This window comes from Antedon mediterranea, chromosome 4 (genome assembly GCF_964355755.1).
Source record: "Antedon mediterranea chromosome 4, ecAntMedi1.1, whole genome shotgun sequence".
Lineage (NCBI taxonomy): Eukaryota > Metazoa > Echinodermata > Crinoidea > Comatulida > Antedonidae > Antedon > Antedon mediterranea.
Window position 1 is genome coordinate 16160454 of NC_092673.1, and position 22663 is coordinate 16183116.

The following is a 22663-nucleotide window of genomic DNA, read 5'->3' on the forward strand; positions in this document are numbered from 1 at the left end:
ATATAAAATAAAAAGAGCTAAGTCATCTTATTTTTCGGACAAACTAAATGAAAATAAAAATAACCCCAAAAAATTATGGAATGTTTTAACAAGTTTAGGTACCGGAACAGAAAATAAATCTGAAAACATTGCTCTAAAATGTGAAGATAAAATAATTTATGACAAAAGCTCGATTGCTGACTATTTAAATTCCTTTTTCATTAATACTCCTGAAAATTTTGTCAACAAACTCCCTCCTTCATCTAATACTTACAATGAAAACCACGTTAAACATTACTATGCAGATAAAAAAGGTGTATTTGCCTTTAAAGAAGTAAATGAACAAACCGTACTAACGATAATAAACAACTTAAATAGTAAGAAAGGTGCGGGTTTAGATTCCGTACCTGCCAGATTTTCAAAGATGGGGCTCTGGCTATCTTGCATCCACTGAGCCATATTATAAATATATCTATTTCAACCGGTTATATCCCTTCTGATTGGAAATCTGCTAAGGTAGTGCCTATTTACAAAAAGAAAGATCGATTATATGCTGGAAACTATAGACCCGTTTCTATTCTATCTGCAGTGTCTAAAATTATAGAACGTATTATGTATAATCAATTAATGAGTTACTTAAACGACCAATCACTTCTTTATACCTATCAATCAGGTTTTAGACCTTCATTTTCTACAGAAACATGTCTAATACATCTATCGGATTCTGTTAGAAATGGATGGGATAAAGGGAAAATGACTGGTATGATAATAATTGACCTTCAAAAGGCGTTCGACACAGTAGACCACGACATATTATTGTATAAATTAAAGGCCATGGGTTTTACTAGTCTATCTCTGTCATGGATGCAATCATACCTCCACGGTAGATCCCAGGTTGTTGACATAAAAGGTACTAAATCAACATTTCTTGACGTCAAATGTGGAGTACCCCAGGGATCTATTCTGGGTCCCTTACTATTTTTGCTATATGTCAACGACATGGAATCGGCCGTTGGTTGTGAGTTGTTGCTATATGCAGACGATGCAGCCCTTCTGGTCACAAATAAAGACCGAGAGTATATTGAAAACAGACTAAGTAATGAATTGCAAGCGTTGAATCTGTGGCTTTCTGACAATAGATTATCCCTTCATTTTGGTAAGACGGAGTCAATTTTATTTGGTACAAAAACCATGTGTAGAAAACAGTCAGAAATGAAAATTACCTGTAATAATAAAAACATAACTGCTAAATCTTCAATCACATACCTTGGAATTGATCTTGACCAGAACCTGACTGGTACAGCTACAGGTATGAAAGTAATCAATAAAATTCATTGTATACTTAAATTTCTTAATAGAAATAAAAAATATATTACTAAATATGCTCTTAAATTAATTGCATCTTCTCTGACACAATGTCATTATGACTATGGGTGCTGTGTATGGTACTCGTGTACAAATAAATATATTAAAAATAGGCTACAGACGTCTCAAAACAAAATTATTAGATGCATTTCGAACCTAGGACCACGATCTCATATAGGTATACATGAGTTTGTAAACTTAAATTGGTTGCCAGTTGACCTAAGAGTACAAGTGAGGAAACTATGTATTATGTATAAAATAATTAACAAAAGTGCTCCAACTTACCTGGATACAATTACCCTGACGAGACAACGTCACAATCACAATACAAGATTTGCTAGAGACAGCATTTCGATCCAAATTCCAGTCATAGGAACTCACAACAGGTCAACTTTCTTAATAACAAGCATTCAGTTATGGAATTCACTCCCCTATTTTGTTCAAAGCTCCTCTTCATTACAATTATTTAAACAGAGATCAAAAAGTTATTTTTGTGAAATTTAATTTGCTATTTGTTTGTGTATTATGTTTAAGTTATTGTGGTTTTCCTTGTTTATTCTGTTATATTTGTTTAGGACCACAATGGAAATAAGTTTGCCGTCTCGGTACTTTTTGTGTTTTTATCCTATTGATTTTGTATCAGAATAAAGAAATATAAAAATATAATAAAAATATAACTTTATAAAGATAAACAAAATAAAATAAAGCACAAAAATAGAATCAAACATTAAATGAATTAAATTAATGATCAGTCATCTTTTCAACGATCTAAATAAGATTACCGACCGGCAGAATTTGAAGTAAAAACATGTGAGCGCTGTGAACAGGAGGAAAAAGGGGATATCGCGTGACCAACATCTAGGTACTTGTTTACCTTTCTTATGTTATCGGCCTGCAATCTATGAGCGCGCGAACACCGACGGTCGGCCGAGCATTCACTGCTGCTATTTTTTTATCGATCGGCTACTGTAGTAGACGTTCGCTAATGCATTTAGAAGTGAGATGTGAATAGTTCACCGGTGGCGTGGCACATCGTGTTGCTTATTATAGGTGCTTAGTTCATCGTATGAACTTCCTAATGTTATTTTCAGTCGGCTATGTAAAAGAAAGCGACTAAAAAACAATCCAGGCCCCTGTTTATTATTAATATTAAATTATTTATTGAGGTTACGAACTTATAAACATTTTAGAATGATGTTTGAGATCGGCACCCCTGGAATACAATTCAGCTACAAACTCTCTAATTAAAAGGCAAACTGAAACGGGAATTGTTTGGGCCTGTTTGTGATGACTCATCGTTAAACGACGTTCACGAAGCGATTCGCAACGACGTTAAACGATTCATAAAAATCAGTCAAGCATGTTAGTGGGCGGAACTATTACAAGCTATGCATATTGTCCATTTTCCAAACGGTCTGACGATTTTAGAATTTTCACGCTAACGCTAAAACAAAAGAAAACGCGATTAACGCGCTTTGTCAGTTTGAAAACATTTGGACATGACGCCTTAGAGAGTCAGTCAGAAACTGCTAAACAAGATTATGATAACTTATGCTCCAAATGTACAATAATATACAAATAATGAATGTTTATGAGTTGGACGGTGAAAATATTTCATGAGTTGAAAAATTGAATGCTCTAATTTTAACGAGGCAGAGCCGAAATACAAAACATTTATTTTATTCAATTTATTGATCGTTAATCATTGACAAATGCTAGGCCATGAAGCTAGGCCATTCAAAAAGACAGTGCTCCAAATTTGAACACGGAGTAGAACATTTATAGACGGTGCTCAGAACAAGTTGATTTTCAAATCAGCCAACAATAATTCCATTCAGCAAATAGAAAACATATTTAATTTTAAGAAAAATGTTAAATCACATTTCTGTTCAACCAAATAACTATATAATAGTAGAGGCTATATATGGTTTGACCTTGAAAAAATTCTAATAAAAGGTCTTTTGGTATTTTCTTGTAGCTTTAGGTGTCAATAATTACCAAAAAATTTTTGCAGCCTTCTAGTTGCTGCGTTAGTGAGATATTGAGGGTCAAAGGTCAGTCACCTTTTTGTGGCATTTGATGGCTCATAACTCCTCAACTCCTGGGTTTAAAAAGACAAATGTGGTTTCTACATCTATGTTTTAGTGGTCAAACAACAAAATAAAGTTTTTGCAAATTTTGGGTTACTTGTGCCATTGGTCAGATAGTCGGGTCAAAGGTCATTGACCTTTATTCATTAATAACTACTGCTAGTGTAGGACCTGAGTAAGATTTGTATGCATTCAGTTTAGGAGAGAATATCTCAACTGTTATAGGATAATTTGACCCCAAGGAACAACATGGGATATGTGTCAAATTCGTTATCTGGGGCGAACATGCCCAAAATCGGGGTCAAAGGTTAGAAATGTGTGGTTCTTATATCTCGAAAACCACTTGTCATACAGATTTGCTTTTGGTGTCAAATTGTTCAGAATATACATATTTATATTCGGTCTAACACAACTTTTACCCCAAAAAATGACCGGAAATGCTTTTACTGACCTTTGACCAAAAAACACATTTTCGGGTTAAATATTTAAAATGTCAATGGACACACTGTATGGTATCAAATGAAAGCATATATACAATATGCTACCCATTGCTACCCAACTTGTATTTAATTATGTGATGTTAATTTTGGAAAATATGCATATTTTATTAAATTTAGACAAAAATGAGTATAAATTAATGTAAGTTTATTTCAGGTGAAATAATTCTAGCGTTGTAATGAAATATTTGGTATAAAAAAGAAAAGACTTAGTTGTAGTTTATTAAGTTCTTTATTTGGTAGAACAAAAAAATTGGCATTGCAGTAATCTAACCGTGATGTTATTAGTGCATGGACAAGTTTAATAAGCGAGGAGTGTGTTTGCGAATTGATCTTATGTTACGAAGGTGGTACAGTAGGTATCAGATTTACTAATGTTGTTGATATGTCTGGACATAATCGTTGCTGAGTCAAATACAACTCCGATATATCTAACCTCCAACGATGATGTGATTGATGTTTCTAGCAATGGCCAATTTCTTGAAGTGTTTTGAATGAAGAAATAAGATTTCTGTTTTACCAGGTTTAAAAAGAGCATGTTTTTAGTTAGCCAATCCTGAACATCAACAACACAAGCTTCGATAACCGATTTTGCCTCATTAAACTCTGCTGGATTAAAGCTGATGTACAGTTGTGTATCATCTGCGTACACATGATATTGGACACAATGTCTCTTAATGATATCACTCATGGGCGAGATGTAAACTAAAAACAATACTGGACCAAGTATTGATCCTTGAGGAACATTTCAGGTCGATAGAGGTAGATTTGACATTACCAATCCGGACCTGCTGCTTCCTAGAAGACAAATATGACTTGAACCAATTTAGAGCAGATCCACATATACCAATAGACGAGATCAGTCTTGCAATAAGAATGGAATAATCCATGGTATCAGAAGCTGCCGACAGGTCGAGGTACACAGAAAAAAGACAATTACCTTAATATTCAGAGTTAAAATAATATCATTATGCACCTTGAGAATGGCTGACTCTGTACTGTGGTGCTTTCTATATGCTGATTGAAGAGGGTCGAACAGATTATTGTCGTCAAGAAAATGTATGAGATCTAAAGCAACGCATTTCTCAAGGATCAATTAGATAAAAAAGCGACATTAGAAATAGATCGAAAATTTGCCATGCAAGTATGATCCAGTGAAGGTTTCTTTAAAATAAATGTAACTAGACCCAACTTCAAATAATCAGGAAAGGTCGTACCAGTTGATAAAGATAAATTAATAATAATTCTAAATACTGAAGTCAATTATGCACATTTTCCATAAAGTTATATTCCTAATTAAAAATTTCAATACAAGTTGGGTAGCAATGGGTAGCATATTGTATATGCTTCCATTTTATACCATACAGTGTGTCCATTGACATTTTAAAGAATAATTTAACCAGAAAATGTGTTTTTTTGGTCATTTTTTTGATCAACCAGCATCGGCCAACAGCTTAAGATGGCCAGCATGGCAACTTGTCAAACAACTCTCAGGGAAGAGATCTCAAAGTGCCTGCATCATGGGAGAGGATCGTCTTCTAGCATGGAAAACTCACTTCCACAAACTACTATCGGTGGAGACTTCAGTGGTAGATGACATGGATATCGTCAAAATCTTCAACTTAACCACCAGATAAGCTCCGAGAGGTTCTCCGAGGCTGAGGTGTCAATTGCCTGCAAACAGATGAAATCTGGCAAAGCACCTGGTATTGAAGGTCTTCCCATCGAAATATGGAAATTACCTGGCACCCAGAAAGCTCTCACTTCTTTCTGCAATCAAATTCTTGATGGAAACAGGCCATCAGAATGGGGAATTTGGTTCATATCCCGAAAAAAGGTGATCTTTCAAAACCAGATAACTACAGGGGTATTTCATTATCACAATTGGCTGCAAAGATCTACAATCGCCTGATTTTAAATAGGATACGTCCTGTGATTAATGAAGTTTTACGCCCCAACCAGAATGGCTTTCGTCAGGCACGATCAACAACTACGCACATTCTTGCACTGAGGAGAATTGTTGAAGAGGTTAAGAACCATCACAAAGAGGCAGTCATTATCTTTATTGACTTTCGCAAAGCCTTCGATTCCATCAATCGCAACATCATTATGAAGATCCTCTTAGCATACGGCATCCCTCATAAAATTGTAGAAGCCATCAGAGTAATGTATATCAAATACATCAGCAGTTGTCCTGACTCCAGATGGTGAGACTGATTGCTTCAACATCGACTCTGGCGTAGTTCAAGGAGACCCTCTTGCTCCATTCTTGTTTATTGTCTGCCTTGACTATGTAGTGCGATCAGCAACTACATCATCAGACGGTCTCACCCTCCGCCGTAGTAGAAGACATCCAGCTGAAGTACTACCAGACCTGGACTTTGCCGATGACATCGCCATTCTTGAAGATTCCATACATGCTGCCGAAAATCTACTACACAGAATTCAACAAGCCACACAAGCTATAGGTTTATACTTAAATATCAAGAAGACCCAATTCATACATTTAAACCCCTCATCACCTTCTATAACTCTCGCACTGGATGGATCAGCAATAGAACAAGTAGAGGATTTCAAGTACCTCGGAAGCTACTGTTCATCCACTAACCATGATGTCGAAGCAAGACTTGGTCAGGCATGGGGTGCGCTGAACAGTCTTTCAAAAATATGGGCATCTCGTATCAACAAGTCCACAAAAATCCGCCTCTTTAAGTCAACAGTTGAAGCCATTCTTCTTTACGGCTGTGAGACATGGAGTCTTACTTCATCACTCTCAAAATCATTGGATGGAGCATACACCCGCATGCTGAGGAAAGTCCAAAACATCCCATGGTCCTCACACGCCACCAACAAGACACTATATGCCAACCTTCCCCGTCTTACGACCATCATTCAAAGACGTCGCATGGGCCTTGCCGGTCATGTTATGAGAAGCTCTGAGCCTGCCTCAAGAGTTCTCCTTTGGGAACCAGAAGAGAAAAGGAAAGTGGGAAGACCTCAACTGACTTCGCTCGACATTCTGTTGAAAGATACCAAACTAGACCTGAGTGAACTGAGAAAGAGCATGCTTGATAGAGATGTGTGGAGACAAATTATCATGGCACCCACTTAATAGTGGGATGACATTAAGTAAGTAAGTTTGGTCAAAGGTCAGTAAAAGCATTTCCGGTCATTTTTTGGGGTAAACGTTGTGTTAGACTGAATATAAATATGTATTTTCTGAACAATTTGACACCAAAAGCAAATCTGTATGATTTGGTTGTCGAGATATAAGAACCACACATGTCTAACCTTTGACCCCGATTTTGGGCATGTTCGCCCCCCCCCCCCACCCCTGATAACGAATTTGGCACATATCCCATGTTGTTCCTTGGGGTCTAATTATCCTATAACAGTTGAGATATTCTCTCCTAAATTGAATGCATACAAATCTTACCCAGGTCCTAAACTAGTAGTAGTTATTAATGAATGAAGGTCAATGACCTTTGACCCGACTATCTGACCAATGGCACAAGTAACCCGAAATTTGCAAAAACTTTATTTTGTTGTTTGACCACTAAAACATAGATGTAGACACCACAGTTGTCTTTTTAAACCCAGGAATTGAGGAGTTATGAGCCATCAAATGCCACAAAAAGGTCACTGACCTTTGACCCTCAATATCTCACTAACGCAGCAACTAGAAGGCTGCAAAAATTTTTTGGTATTTATTCACACCTAAAGCTACAAGAAAATACCAAAAGACCTTTTATTAGAATTTTTTCAAGGTTACATAGGATAAATGTCACATATAGCCTGTACTATAAGTCAATCATAGTCTTTTAATTTAACTTGTTTTGTTATATTATTGTTTTTGTTATATTTACGTGTTTAATGCAATACAGTACTTAGTAATTTTTATATTTTTTATTTTAGATTGTAAAAGGATCCCAATGGAAATAAGCTAATAAGCTTTTTGGGCTATCCTGGAAAATCTTTTATAAATGTATTATTTTTAATGTCCGTAATGTATGTTATCACTTTGTATATGTATTTTTTATGATGATTTTCCTAATAAATTCAAATCAAATGTCGCGTTGCAAAAATTCTCAAATTGTTTGCAAAGAACTGAAAGTGCGTTAAAGCATCGTTTGGAATTAGCCCTAACTAACTTGTTTATAAAATAAATTGTTGCATTCATGACTGTGTTTGAATTTGATATGAATTTGAGTATCTATTGAATATATTGTTATGTTTTTCAGTAAATACAAATGTTGCTGGAACATCAAGTTCAAACCAAGGTATGTTATGTCTTTTATTATTATTATAATGAAGTAAGTCAATTAAGACAGAAAAGGATTTTGTGTTATAACCAATTGCATAATATATGGCCATGCTATATGTAGCATGTTTAAATAGTACATGCTTATAAAATAAAGGAAGAGCATATCTTTTTGAAAATAGACGTCATCTCATTTTGATCATTTTAAACAGTGGTAAAGAAGCCAAACAATTAATGATAAAATCATTACTTTCTCTAAAATTATTTTAACACAAAAACATGATATTGATAATTAAGATAATGTAATGAGTGTAAGTAGGTTTACTGTAGTTTTTTAATTAATATATTAATTATATATACAGTAAATATAAAATTATTATAGTGTTTCATTTATTTATATTCTTAAAACAATGATTATGATTTTACCAATAATTCAATAATAATTATACTATTGGCTAGAGCTATCTATCTGACGTTTTCAAGACTGATTTAGGGATTGTTCTTTTTTTTGATGACCACCAGAATCTCGCACACAAAAACAGCAGCTTCAGTTAATGCAGCTATAAACATTTTTTTATAGCAATTATATAACAAAACTGCTTATAATTATTGACTGCTTTTTCATCGTTCAGTATATTTATATCTCTCGCCTCGTGATCCAAACGGAAGCCACATGGCCGTGTGCTGAATACGTAATTGAAAAGTTTCGTTGTATTCAAACGTTGAGAGCGCTACTCCATGTTGATCACATAATGTTCATTATTCACTTGACCATTTATTAAAATAGTATTTTTTGCAACCTTACTAAACTAGGCCTGGGCCTAAATGATAAAAGATCGGTCGGGTTGCAGAAAAATAGTTAACATGGCTGTTAAATTTTAGTGATGGTGGGGGCTAAAGCCCGTCTAAATTTAAATATAAGAGAGTGTTAAATGATACATGATGATGAAACTGACTGGAAATCATTCTTATGGTTTAACCATCACATTTAATCAATTCAATTCAATTCAAGAAACATTTATTGACCAAAAATATTATATCATAACAATGGCATATAATATATATAGTCGAGAGACTACAAAAGGCCCAATGGGCCTGTCGCTGTAGTCCCTCTTTACATTATACAAATAACAATAATACAACACTTAATCTTACACAGGTGTGCCTTCTGGTACAGATACAGCTTCTGGTGCAGGTGCAGATTCAGGAGATACCATTCTACAAGGTAAAAACATACAAAACTGGTATTATTGAAATTTAGATGTTTAAATAAAATTTTAAAATAAATTATGTCATAAATTTTTAAAGAAATTCAATAACAGCATTACTATACCTGAAAATAAAGTAAAATAAAAAACTGAATTAGATTAATCAAGTTTGGAAAACTTAAATTGAGTTATTGTCATTGTTGACTTTATGGAGTCAAAGCAGGCCTTCGTTCTAAGCTGAATAACTATAAAAACGCTCTGCGGTATGATTTAGGTAAAATGCAGAGTTAGTGAAACTTTTCTTTTATTACCTTTTTCATTTTTAAACGTTCAAAAGGAGGAGAAGCCAAAACCAGATAATTAACTTTCAAAATGACATAAAGTTACTGGCAATATATTATATATTTTCTTGTTTATCAGTGGCTATGTAGTGTTTAGTATTTTTTGTACATTTATTATAATATATTCTATATAAAGTCTGATCAAGTGGCATTAATTTAAGTAGGCTAATGTCATAATTTCATTTATTCATTTATTGCAAAAAACAAGGATGACATTACAATAGGAGATTTAAAAAATAGATTGCTCTAGTCTTTTTTAACCCCCTTTAAAGAAAAAAAAACACATTTGTTCTTTATATTCGTTGGTTTAAATTTTAAAATTAAATAACTGAATGTTTATGTTGTTTACAATATTTAATTCTAATTCATTATTATTTCAGATCCAGAAAATCAAAGGTAAGTGTTTATTGAGTTTACAGTCGGGCAGCAAAGTGGTTGACCTCGCGAATTATTACCAAATCAAAATTTGAATTGCCGCCATCTTGGAATCGCGATAAAGCAAGTAGTGCGGAAATACAAAATGCAGCAAAAAAAAATTTCAATAACATTTAAATAGCATATTCATACAACTAAATTTATATTAATAAAATTCAACTAAGGATTTTACGAAAGATAGGCTACTTAAGAAATACTGCCGAGATCGGTTCCCCCACACGGCGTAGGGTACCGCAGTGCTAAGGGGCCTAGGTAGGAAAAAATCTGATTTTACCTGTTAAACATGCTTGAACCAAGGCCATTTTAATATATATTATCCAGATTATATATCAAAACAAACTGATAAAAGGATTTGTTGATTTGCTTCTGATGAGAAAAGTGCCGGATTCATTTCGCTGACGGCGAATGAATACACGAATTTTCGCCATTTTCTAGCACTAGCCTTGGGTACCCAGACAGCTGATAACGATTATATTCGATTGTCCAGACGTCTCTGCTACTGGTGCTCAATACTACAGTATGTATTACCATTGACCTATAGGTCCATGGTATTACTGTACATATAACTGTATGTTTAGTTTTTGCTTTCTTTATGGCAAAATAAATATTTAATTTTTATTATTGCTTATTTTGCTTTAACTTTATCCAAGAAGAAGTAAATATTATTATATATATGCATATTACAGTCAAGTTGCAACTGCCACGAATCCACTCCACTTTGGTTACTAACTAAATAATTAATAGTATAACATCATAACTAACAAACAAATTAACAAGTTAATAAATTAACCACCATTAAATAATTTTATTTACAAAAAAGTATTTTACATACAGTATAACATGTAATATCTTATTTACATCGAAGTAAAATATGCCTATCAAACTATCTTGCTCAGGCTAAAATATCAAGTTAAATCATCGCAATAATAAAAATTTTTATTTTTTTTTTATTTTTAAAGACATCCGTTACGTACATCAATTTACAAATATCAAAATAGGATTGTTTTTGCAGCACAAGATGAATCACAAGTCTGATAGTTTATTCTTAGAAACCTGAAAGAAAAAAAAAACACCAATAATGAGCTATTCATAGTTAAATAATTTTAATGTCAACTTTAGTCATCCTAAATTTTGTCGCCATGATCACTACTATACACAATACTGTATATATAAATATCATATGTACGACCATCCAAATTACCTCATCCTACCTACAGTCCTTCCTAGCCTAGGCTACATTATATTGTCATATATTTACAAACCTCCAACAGCCACAACGTATTTTCTTTGGCAAAGAATTTCCCGTAATATAGTCCTAAATTAATTAAATAAATCAAAAGGTCTAGGCCTAGGCCTTTCTTTAAATATCCGACGATATATATCCATAATCCAGTGGATATAGATTCAACATTTTAAACATAATAATAATATGGCTTCACATTGATTATAATAAGTCGGCGATATGCCACTAAAAACTAGCCTGCGGCCCTCTCTATCCGCCTACAAATAGCACTGGGTTTCCGTCAAATGGGCTAGGCCTAGATAATACTACAAGTTGGGTACATTTTTTTACAACCAAATAATCTACAATTATATTGCAATATTTACCAAACTAGCACCAAATCAAAAATAATAAAGCTACTAATAACATATTTTGGTATATTAACTGGTTTAAAAACGGATTGCACATAGTGATTTTGAAGGATTGAAATTACTCAACCACACAGCCTGTACTAAACATACGAATCCAAGATGGAGTCTGCTTAGAATATATCCCCAGCTTTGAACGGATATTGAATCCGTCCCACAAGCTGAACCAAGCTTAAACTTTCAGAAAAGATAGATTAATAACCTAATAACCAACCACTAAGTTTTTATAAAGGTTCCGTGCTGATGAGAAAAGTGCCGGATTCCCTACGAAACCAAACAAATAAATCATGTAGCCTACCTCAACGAACACCTCCATCTGCACTTTTTTCTTCAATAAGCTCTGTCGTCCTTTCCTGGGCTATTTATACCAAAATTTTGTGGCGGGAATAATCTTCCATATTAGGAGTAACAATTTCCAAATATAGAAAGATATAATTTAACCCGGATGGTGGAAATTGCAGCAGATTTGTAAGGGTATTCCCATGCAAAATGCTTGCCGCGAAGTGAAAAGCGAACCGGAAGTCACTATAACTTGGCGATGCTCAGTGACCTGCGCAGTTAAAAAACAGCGTTTTAACGGTTAAATGAGCACTTTGCTGCTCGACTGTTTACACCAACATTTTTTTTTAAATGTATCACTTTTTGTTTTAACAATTAATTTACAGCAACACTTAACTACTTTATACTTTTAACCAAACTAATTATTTGTATATCCTAGGAGGATAGTAAAAAAGGGCTTGATATTGACTTCACTCAGTGTATATATTTTTCATACTGTTTAATTCAGTAAACAAACAAACAACTGGCTGTTGGTTTAGTATGTTCTATACCATAATCAATAAATCAGTAAATAGATGAAAGCACTCAGAAACTGAGTTAAGTACTTGGCAAAATATTGCCACTGAGGGAGTATGTTGAAAAATACATTTTTTTTGCTTTATTTTATTTTTTTTATTTTTTTTAATTTTATTCAATTTCCAGGTAACATACACAAATCATAAACAAGGCACGGCATCATTCAACAAAACAGAACAAAGTACTATCAGCACCTGCGGGTAACCAAAAGTGGATCAGTTCAAAAGAACTGCACTGTCGAGTGGCTTTCCCAACTAATAGTACGAAAAACGCAAAAGACATAAAAACACAGTGATAGTCTAGATGAATTCGATATCAGTAATACATTTATTCAAATCCCTTCTAAACCCCCCAAAGTTAAACAGGACTTTGTTACGAACTTCATGCGGGATACATTCCCATATTCGAGGAAAATTAACAAACAGGGAGTATTTAAATGCATTAGTTCTAGCATACATGTGTTTAAAGGTGAGCGACTCTGGATACCGAGAATTAATTGTAAGGTATTCAAATATATCAAAATCAATTAAATTATGCAAACACTTAACTACAAAAATTATACTATGAAATTTCATTCTTTGAACCATATCTGGTAAATTTAGTATCTTAAGCCTGTCAGTGAAATCGCCTTCAACACACAATTTAGTAACCCGTCTTAATGACTTGTTAATAGCTATATTATGTTGTTTTTGATGTGGATCCCACACAGGAGCACCATATTCAATAACAGGTCGACATAGTGCATTAAAAAGTCGTAGTAAAATTTCGGTGTCATTGAAACCTACAAACCGTTTGATAAACCCAAGCATTCTCATTGATTTCATCGATACATCATTAACGTGAGCAGACCATGTTAAATCACGTGAGAAGTTAATACCAAGATATTTATGGGAATTAACAGCTTCAAGGGGATTGGATTCGATTGTATAAATAAAATGAGGGATATAATTACGTTTCCTAGTTATGTGCATGACTTTACACTTCTTTGCATTTAATTTCATTTTATTATCCTCACACCATTTGGAAATTTTACAAAGATCCTGTTGTAAGGTAAGTGCATCATGACGACTGAATACAGGTTTATAAATTACTGTGTCATCTGCATACTGCTTCATAACAGAAGAGGTATTTAGAGGTAGGTCATAAACAAAGAGATTAAATAGAAGCGGGCCTAACACTGATCCCTGAGGAACACCCGAGCCCACTCTATCCCAATCAGAATGCTCCTTATTAAGAACAACACGTTGGAATCTGTCACTGAGAAAGGAGTGAAGACACTTTAGGAGAGGTCCACATACTCCCATGTTGTGCAGTTTCTTGATTACTAAATCATGGGGAACACGGTCAAAGGCCTTCTCCCAATCAAGGAATATTGCATCAATTACAGGAGGTTGTCTAACATCCATTGTTTGTGACCAATCATGATATAACGCTGAGGCCTGTGTAACACACGATCTACCTGGATAAAACCCGTGTTGCGTGGGACTTATAAATCCAAAAAATTGAAGATGAAAAAGAATGTTATCTGCTATAATACGTTCAAAAACCTTACCTATAATAGAACATAGCGATATGGGTCGATAATTATTAACATCGTTACGATTACCGGACTTAAAGATAGGAGTGACATTCGCGAGTTTCCAATCTTTTGGTACAAAGCCATCCGTTAAGAACTTGTTAAACATTTTGCACAACACTGGGGCAATAATTGGAGCTGACATGGATAACATTTTAGGTGTAATCCCGTCTGGTCCAGGGGATTTGTTGGGTTTCAATGACAATAGAGCCTCGAAAATAGTTTTTTCAGTAATATTAATGTTATTAAGGGGAACAATATCTGGGTGAACACAATTACAGATCTCATGGTTAACATTGAAATTACGATTAGGTTCGTTAAAGTTTGACGCAAAGAATGTGGAAAATGCATTTACCGCATCGATATCGGAAACCAAGGGTATACCATTAAAAACAAAGTTTTTGACTTGTCCAGTCTTACGCCTTGTCTTAACATAACTAAAAAAACGTTTGGAGTCACCATTTACACAGGCGACACTTAATTTCCTAATATATTGTAAATGAGCTTTTTTTGTTAGGTTTCTTAATTTATTACTAAACTTTCTATATTTGTCCATCTTATTTGGGTTATGAGGATGACGATGAGCCTCTTTTAGCATTCGTTTCTTTTTACGAGCCATGGTAACCATTTCTTGAGTTATCCAAGCTGGCCTGTTTCTTTTTTTACTTTTGACTTTAGGGATACAATCGTTGATAGTGGCGAGAAAGAGGTCTTTAAAATTTTCCCACATTTCCTCACAGTCTGATTGTTCCAGGCACAGTCCCCAAGGAACCGCCCCCAACGTTGTAAAAAGATCGTCATGGTCACATTTACTATATTGATAATAATATCTATCTACAGGTTTAACTTTACTGCATCTAGCGTTAATATTAAAATAAACCCCAAGGTGGTCACTTGTACTGAGACCGGGATGACTTCTGAAATTACATACAATGTCAGGGTTATTGCACAAGACCAGATCAATAATGCTACTTTTGGTGTTAGATACACGAGTAAAAAAATCAACAAATTGTATAGTATCAAGTGGAGCAATAATTTCTTTAAATTTCTTATAAACTAAGGGACTATCAACACCGTAATCATAATTAAAATCACCAGTTAAAATTACACCACAGTACTTATGTAAAATAGAAAGGATAAAATCAACGACATCGTGGAATTGATTGAGCCAATCGTCATTTGAACTCGGTGGCCTATAAACAGCACATATTAAAACGTTAAAATTGTTATTTACAGTTATTTCAATAATTTTGACCTCAATGTTAGTAGGAAAGTCAACAATAGAGGATTTAAATGCGTTTTTCAAAGCTAACAGAACACCACCACCGTGTCTTGAACGGTCTTTTCTGTACACAACGAATGAGTCTGGAAACAGTTCCGTACTATCAATAGAGGAGTCCAGCCACGTTTCTGTGACAATCAAGATATCCAATTCATCAATTGCGATACGCGCATGGAATTCTTCGATCTTATTCACCACACTTCTGGCGTTAAATAAAGCAACTTGAATAAGGTTAGTTTCAAAGATGGAAGAATCAGTTGATGTATTGCTGGATGCAAGTGACAATATACTGTTGTTGTTGTTCAATGAGTTGTCAAAAAATGAGTCCGATAGTTGTGGTAGATAGCAGATGTTACACGCCCATGGATTATCTTGATAAAACACATAACTATCGCTGCTCATAGGTATGCACTTGATATGAAATATGTGATGACATTCACAGCAAATCAGACATTTTTGATTGCGTCTCGCCGTTTTAGCGCAAGATTCACATGTATTCTTCGTACTATTACCGTTTCCAATATGCTGGCTCTTGTTCCTATGCATCAGCTCTGGGCCTGGGTGAGGATGAATGTCGCCACTAACCAACAAACATAGGTTAAAAGTCGAATAATGATTGGCGTAATATCTCACAGGCCTACTTGTATATCGTTTTCTTGTGGTGTTATTAATGCTAGCACATGTATGCAAAAAAAGAGAACATGACTCACCGACACGAATGTTATAGTGAACATTTTCGTTATGATAGCTGAGTTGACGAACCAGACAATCAAATGAACCTGGTTGAAATATGATTGATCTCAGAAATAATGTGCAGAGTAATGTCATCAAACAACTAAATAGAGTCATTATGATGTTAAATAAGGCAATTCAAATAGGTCCAGATATGTGTTTGTTGTACCGGTACAGCTAATCAACTAGCGAGGCATTGTACTACACCGTACTACAGCAGCTGGTTAGGCGCGAAATGCAAATCACGGCGTGATCCGGAATTCCTTAGTTCCGACGGCACAAATACATAAAAAAACATCTAAAATCCACAAAATTGGACCACAGATCAAACATAAATACCATCAAGAATGTTCACAAGTGAAATAATAACGACTGGATACATACAAAACACCAAAGCAAAGTCAAATTCACTTGGAAAAACTGAAATTCCAAACACACTGAGGAGCACGATTAAAAACACGTCCGTGTCGTTCGAGTAGTGACCAGTCAATTAGGTATTAGCTTTTCAAATCCTGCTGGGGTTTATAATTTGTTTAAATAATTTTTAATGCAAACTTCGGTATTGCAATAATGACGTTTCTGAAAATCAAGATTGACCAGAACGATGGTTGAGGAGTGTCTTGAAGGCATGCTGATTTGCGGCACCCCTGCCTTTACCAATGGAATAAGCTTAATCGCTCGGCCATATATATATTTTGGTTCATGTCAAAGAATATGCCATGTTACAAGAATACAGAAGGCGTGCTATTTAATTTATATCATATTGAAGATAAGCTTTCGTGATATGGAATATATGCTGGTAATGACACATATGCTGGTACTAACATTTTAATTATCAACGCTAACAATAGTTTCAGTTGACTAGAACAGCAACGCCAAAAGCAAGCGGGTGAATTTGAAAAGAAATATGTTTTTTATAACTACTCGTTTTAAAAAACCTAAACCTTAAATCAAATTATGTTTTAAAATTACAAATCACAAATAACTCTTACCTCTTGTACAAAAATGAAAAAAAAATTTTGCCCGTACAGTTTGTTACTTTAAGACTGCTCGCCGGCTTTTTAACACTAGCTGGTCTAAAAATAATATAATTTATGTTATCTGTGAAATTATTAATTTTCCGTAATTTTAAGTAAGCATGGTCTCAAAGTATATACCTATCTACATTGAAAATGAATGATAACTTGAAAATTGTAGGCGCTATCGTGCTAACAAACATCCATACATGCATATGTATAGATGTTTGTATGTACATACGTATGAATGAATGAAAGGGCCTAACTTTCATCAATAATTGTTGGTTTTTTAGAGTTTGACTAATAATTTGTGTATATTTTTATTTCCAGACTGAGTCAAAGGAGACGTTTTTGGAAGTTTTTAAAAGGTATTTAACTATTCTATTTTTTAAGTTCAGAGTCTCATTTTTTTTTTTAGATTACAACCTTGTTTTTTTATTGTAACCTACTGTAGTTGCAATTTATAAGAACTATATTTTTCTACCTTTTACATATAAATGCATTTTCAAACAAAAAATATAAAATATATAGATAGAAATTGTGTAATTCTTAGAAATGTTAAGAAAAACTCTTAATGGAAGAATCTTGAAAGCTTTCAAGAATATTTCTAGAAAGATAAGCATAAATTTTATGAAACTTTTTCTCATTGTTACAGATCACTGGTTGATAGTTACTATAATTTGGTTTATTTTATTCGCGACCTTTGTCATCTTAATTATTATATATGATGGCTTAGCAGCAAGAATTGGCAATGGTATTGGATTGTTGGTAACTGTTGGTGGTGGCTGTATCTGGTATGTGCATAAGAAAGTCACCAAGTCTCATACTCAGTCAACAAACGCAGCAGCAGACGGACAGAGAGTACGCTATGCGGAAATTTCCCAACAAGAACAATAGATCACAAGGAAAGACACTGTAAACAGCCCTTGTATAAAGAATATCAAAGATAGATGTAAAATGATAAATATGTGAAACAAAATGGGAGTTTTGTCAGAATGATGAATGAATAAAGATTTAGAGGGAGTTTAATTATAGATCACCATCCAAGGGTCATTATCACAATCCACTCTCCATTCCCCTCTTTTATAAAGAACCATTTGTAAAAAAAAAATAAATTTCCCCTCAAGGAATTCAACCTTGCTTGTCAAATGAAACGACAAAATTGATTTAAGGATTTTTTTTTTGTAAGCAACTTTCTTAAAATAGAACTGTTATTAAAACTTGATGAAATTTGTTTACCGTTCCAAATTATATTATTGATTGAAAAGAAAATTAGACTTTTCAGTTTACCTCAAGGAATATGTGTAATTGTGTATTAAAAGGACCGAAGAGAAAGAAGAGAGAAGAAATCATTAAATGAAATAAAGTAGGTAATGCTGTAGTAGACAGTTGTCAACATATTGAAGCTGTAACTCAGTTGTGAATTGTGTACTCAATGCTGTAGTAGACAGTTGTCAACATATTGAAGCTGTAACTCAGTTGTGAATTGTGTACTCAATGCTGTAGTAGACAGTTGTCAACATATTGAAGCTGTAACTCAGTTGTCAATTGTGTAATCAATGCTGTAGTAGACAGTTGTCAACATATTGAAGCTGTAACTCAGTTGTCAATTGTGTACACAATGCTGTAGTAAACAGTTGCCATCATATTGAAGCTGTAACTCAGTTGTCAATTGTCTACTCAATGCTGTAGTAGACAGTTGTCAACATATTGAAGCTGTAACTCAGTTGTCAATTGTGTACTCAATGCTGTAGTAGACAGTTGTCAACATATTGAAGCTGTAACTCAGTTGTCAATTGTCTACTCAATGATGTAGTAGACAGTTGTCCACATATTGAAGCTGTAACTCAGTTGTCAATTGTGTACTCAATGCTGTAGTAGACAGTTGTCAACATATTGAAGCTGTAACTCAGTTGTCAATTGTGTACTCAATGCTGTAGTAAACAGTTGTCAACATATTGAAGCTGTAACTCAGTTGTCAATTGTGTACTCAATGCTGTAGTAGACAGTTGTCAACATATTGAAGCTGTAACTCAGTTGTCAATTGTGTACACAATGCTGTAGTAGACAGTTGTCAACATATTGAAGCTGTAACTCAGTTGTCAATTGTGTACTCAATGCTGTAGTAGGCAGTTGTCAACATATTGAAGCTGTAACTCAGTTGTCAAATTGTCTACTCATTTATTTGTCATTTCATATTGAAAACCAATTGCTCTTACTATTTGAAAATGGACAGACAGACATGCTTACTATTTTTATATGATTACAGTCTAGATATCTGAAGTTACATAATTAGCATACACATTTTGATTGGTAGGAAGTTACATAATTAGCATACACATTTTGATTGGTAGGAAGTTACATAATTAGCATACACATTTTGATTGGTAGGAAGTTACATAATTAGCATACACATTTTTGATTGGTAGGAAGTTACATAATTAGCATACACATTTTGATTGGTAGGAAGTTACATAATTAGCATACACATTTTGCTTCGTAGGATATGGGAACAAAAAGTGGGTTTTTTTTCAAATATTGATACAGTATTTTATAGTTAGATGGACAATTAGAGATTCCGCTACAATCTTATTCAAAGTGTATATTGCAGCTATTATTGATTGGTAGCACATCAAATATTGATACAGTATTTAGTTAGATGGACAATTAGAGATGCCCCTACAATCTTATTGTTCAAAGTGTATATTGCAGCTATTATTGATTGGTAGCACATCAAATATTGATACAGTATTTAGTTAGATGGACAATTAGAGATGCCGCTACAATCTTATTGTTCAAAGTGTATATTGCAGCTATTATTGATTGGTAGCACATCAAATATTGATACAGTATTTAGTTAGATGGACAATTAGAGATGCCGCTACAATCTTATTGTTCAAAGTGTATATTGCAGCTATTATTGATTGGTAGCACATCAAATATTGATACAGTATTTAGTTAGATGGACAATTAGAGATGCCCCTACAATCTTATTGTTCAAAGTGTACATTGCAGCTATTATTGATTGGTAGCACATCAAATATTGATACAGTATTTAGTTAGATGGACAATTAGAGATGCCGCTACAATCTTATTGTTCAAAGTGTATATTGCAGCTATTATTGATTGGTAGCACATCAAATATTGATACAGTATTTAGTTAGATGGACAATTAGAGATGCCGCTACAATCTTATTGTTCAAAGTGTAGATTGCAGCTATTATTGATTGGTAGCACATCAAATATTGATACAGTATTTAGTTAGATGGACAATTAGAGATGCCGCTACAATCTTATTGTTCAAAGTGTATATTGCAGCTATTATTGATTGGTAGCACATCAAATATTGATACAGTATTTAGTTAGATGGACAATTAGAGATGCCGCTACAATCTTATTGTTCAAAGTGTATATTGCAGCTATTATTGATTGGTAGCACATCAAATATTGATACAGTATTTAGTTAGATGGACAATTAGAGATGCCGCTACAATCTTATTGTTTAAAGTGTATATTGCAGCTATTATTGATTGGTAGCACATCAAATATTGATACAGTATTTAGTTAGATGGACAATTAGAGATGCCGCTACAATCTTATTGTTCAAAGTGTATATTGCAGCTATTATTGATTGGTAGCACATCAAATATTGATACAGTATTTAGTTAGATGGACAATTAGAGATGCCCCTACAATCTTATTGTTCAAAGTGTATATTGCAGCTATTATTGATTGGTAGCACATCAAATATTGATACAGTATTTAGTTAGATGGACAATTAGAGATGCCCCTACAATCTTATTGTTCAAAGTGTACATTGCAGCTATTATTGATTGGTAGCACATCAAATATTGATACAGTATTTAGTTAGATGGACAATTAGAGATGCCGCTACAATCTTATTGTTCAAAGTGTATATTGCAGCTATTATTGATTGGTAGCACATCAAATATTGATACAGTATTTAGTTAGATGGACAATTAGAGATGCCGCTACAATCTTATTGTTCAAAGTGTATATTGCAGCTATTATTGATTGGTAGCACATCAAATATTGATACAGTATTTAGTTAGATGGACAATTAGAGATGCCGCTACAATTTTATTGTTCAAAGTGTATATTGCAGCTATTATTGATTGGTAGCACATCAAATATTGATACAGTATTTAGTTAGATGGACAATTAGAGATGCCGCTACAATCTTATTGTTCAAAGTGTATATTGCAGCTATTATTGATTGGTAGCACATCAAATATTGATACAGTATTTAGTTAGATGGACAATTAGAGATGCCGCTACAATCTTATTGTTTAAAGTGTATATTGCAGCTATTATTGATTGGTAGCACATCAAATATTGATACAGTATTTAGTTAGATGGACAATTAGAGATGCCGCTACAATCTTATTGTTTAAAGTGTATATTGCAGCTATTATTGATTGGTAGCACATCAAATATTGATACAGTATTTAGTTAGATGGACAATTAGAGATGCCCCTACAATCTTATTGTTCAAAGTGTATATTGCAGCTATTATTGATTGGTAGCACATCAAATATTGATACAGTATTTAGTTAGATGGACAATTAGAGATGCCGCTACAATCTTATTGTTCAAAGTGTATATTGCAGCTATTATTGATTGGTAGCACATCAAATATTGATACAGTATTTAGTTAGATGGACAATTAGAGATGCCCCTACAATCTTATTGTTCAAAGTGTATATTGCAGCTATTATTGATTGGTAGCACATCAAATATTGATACAGTATTTAGTTAGATGGACAATTAGAGATGCCGCTACAATCTTATTGTTCAAAGTGTATATTGCAGCTATTATTGATTGGTAGCACATCAAATATTGATACAGTATTTAGTTAGATGGACAATTAGAGATGCCGCTACAATCTTATTGTTCAAAGTGTATATTGCAGCTATTATTGATTGGTAGCACATCAAATATTGATACAGTATTTAGTTAGATGGACAATTAGAGATGCCCCTACAATCTTATTGTTTAAAGTGTATATTGCAGCTATTATTGATTGGTAGCACATCAAATATTGATACAGTATTTAGTTAGATGGACAATTAGAGATGCCCCTACAATCTTATTGTTCAAAGTGTATATTGCAGCTATTATTGATTGGTAGCACATCAAATATTGATACAGTATTTAGTTAGATGGACAATTAGAGATGCCCCTACAATCTTATTGTTCAAAGTGTATATTGCAGCTATTATTGATTGGTAGCACATCAAATATTGATACAGTATTTAGTTAGATGGACAATTAGAGATGCCGCTACAATCTTATTGTTCAAAGTGTATATTGCAGCTATTATTGATTGGTAGCACATCAAATATTGATACAGT

The 22663-nt window shown here is 33.8% G+C and overlaps 1 protein-coding gene across 1 annotated transcript in view; it reads left to right on the plus strand.

Annotated features, from left to right (window-relative positions):
- Positions 1-18652, plus strand: part of LOC140047598 (uncharacterized) — a 32222-nt gene extending 13570 nt beyond the window's left edge. The window contains exons 13-17 of the mRNA XM_072092634.1: positions 8173-8211; positions 9352-9417; positions 10122-10137; positions 17618-17655; positions 17943-18652. Coding sequence (XP_071948735.1) covers positions 8173-8211; positions 9352-9417; positions 10122-10137; positions 17618-17655; positions 17943-18184 — 401 coding nt within the window. The 3' untranslated portion in view covers positions 18185-18652. The remainder of the gene's footprint in view (positions 1-8172; positions 8212-9351; positions 9418-10121; positions 10138-17617; positions 17656-17942) is intronic.
- The last annotated feature ends 4011 nt before the right edge of the window (positions 18653-22663 follow it).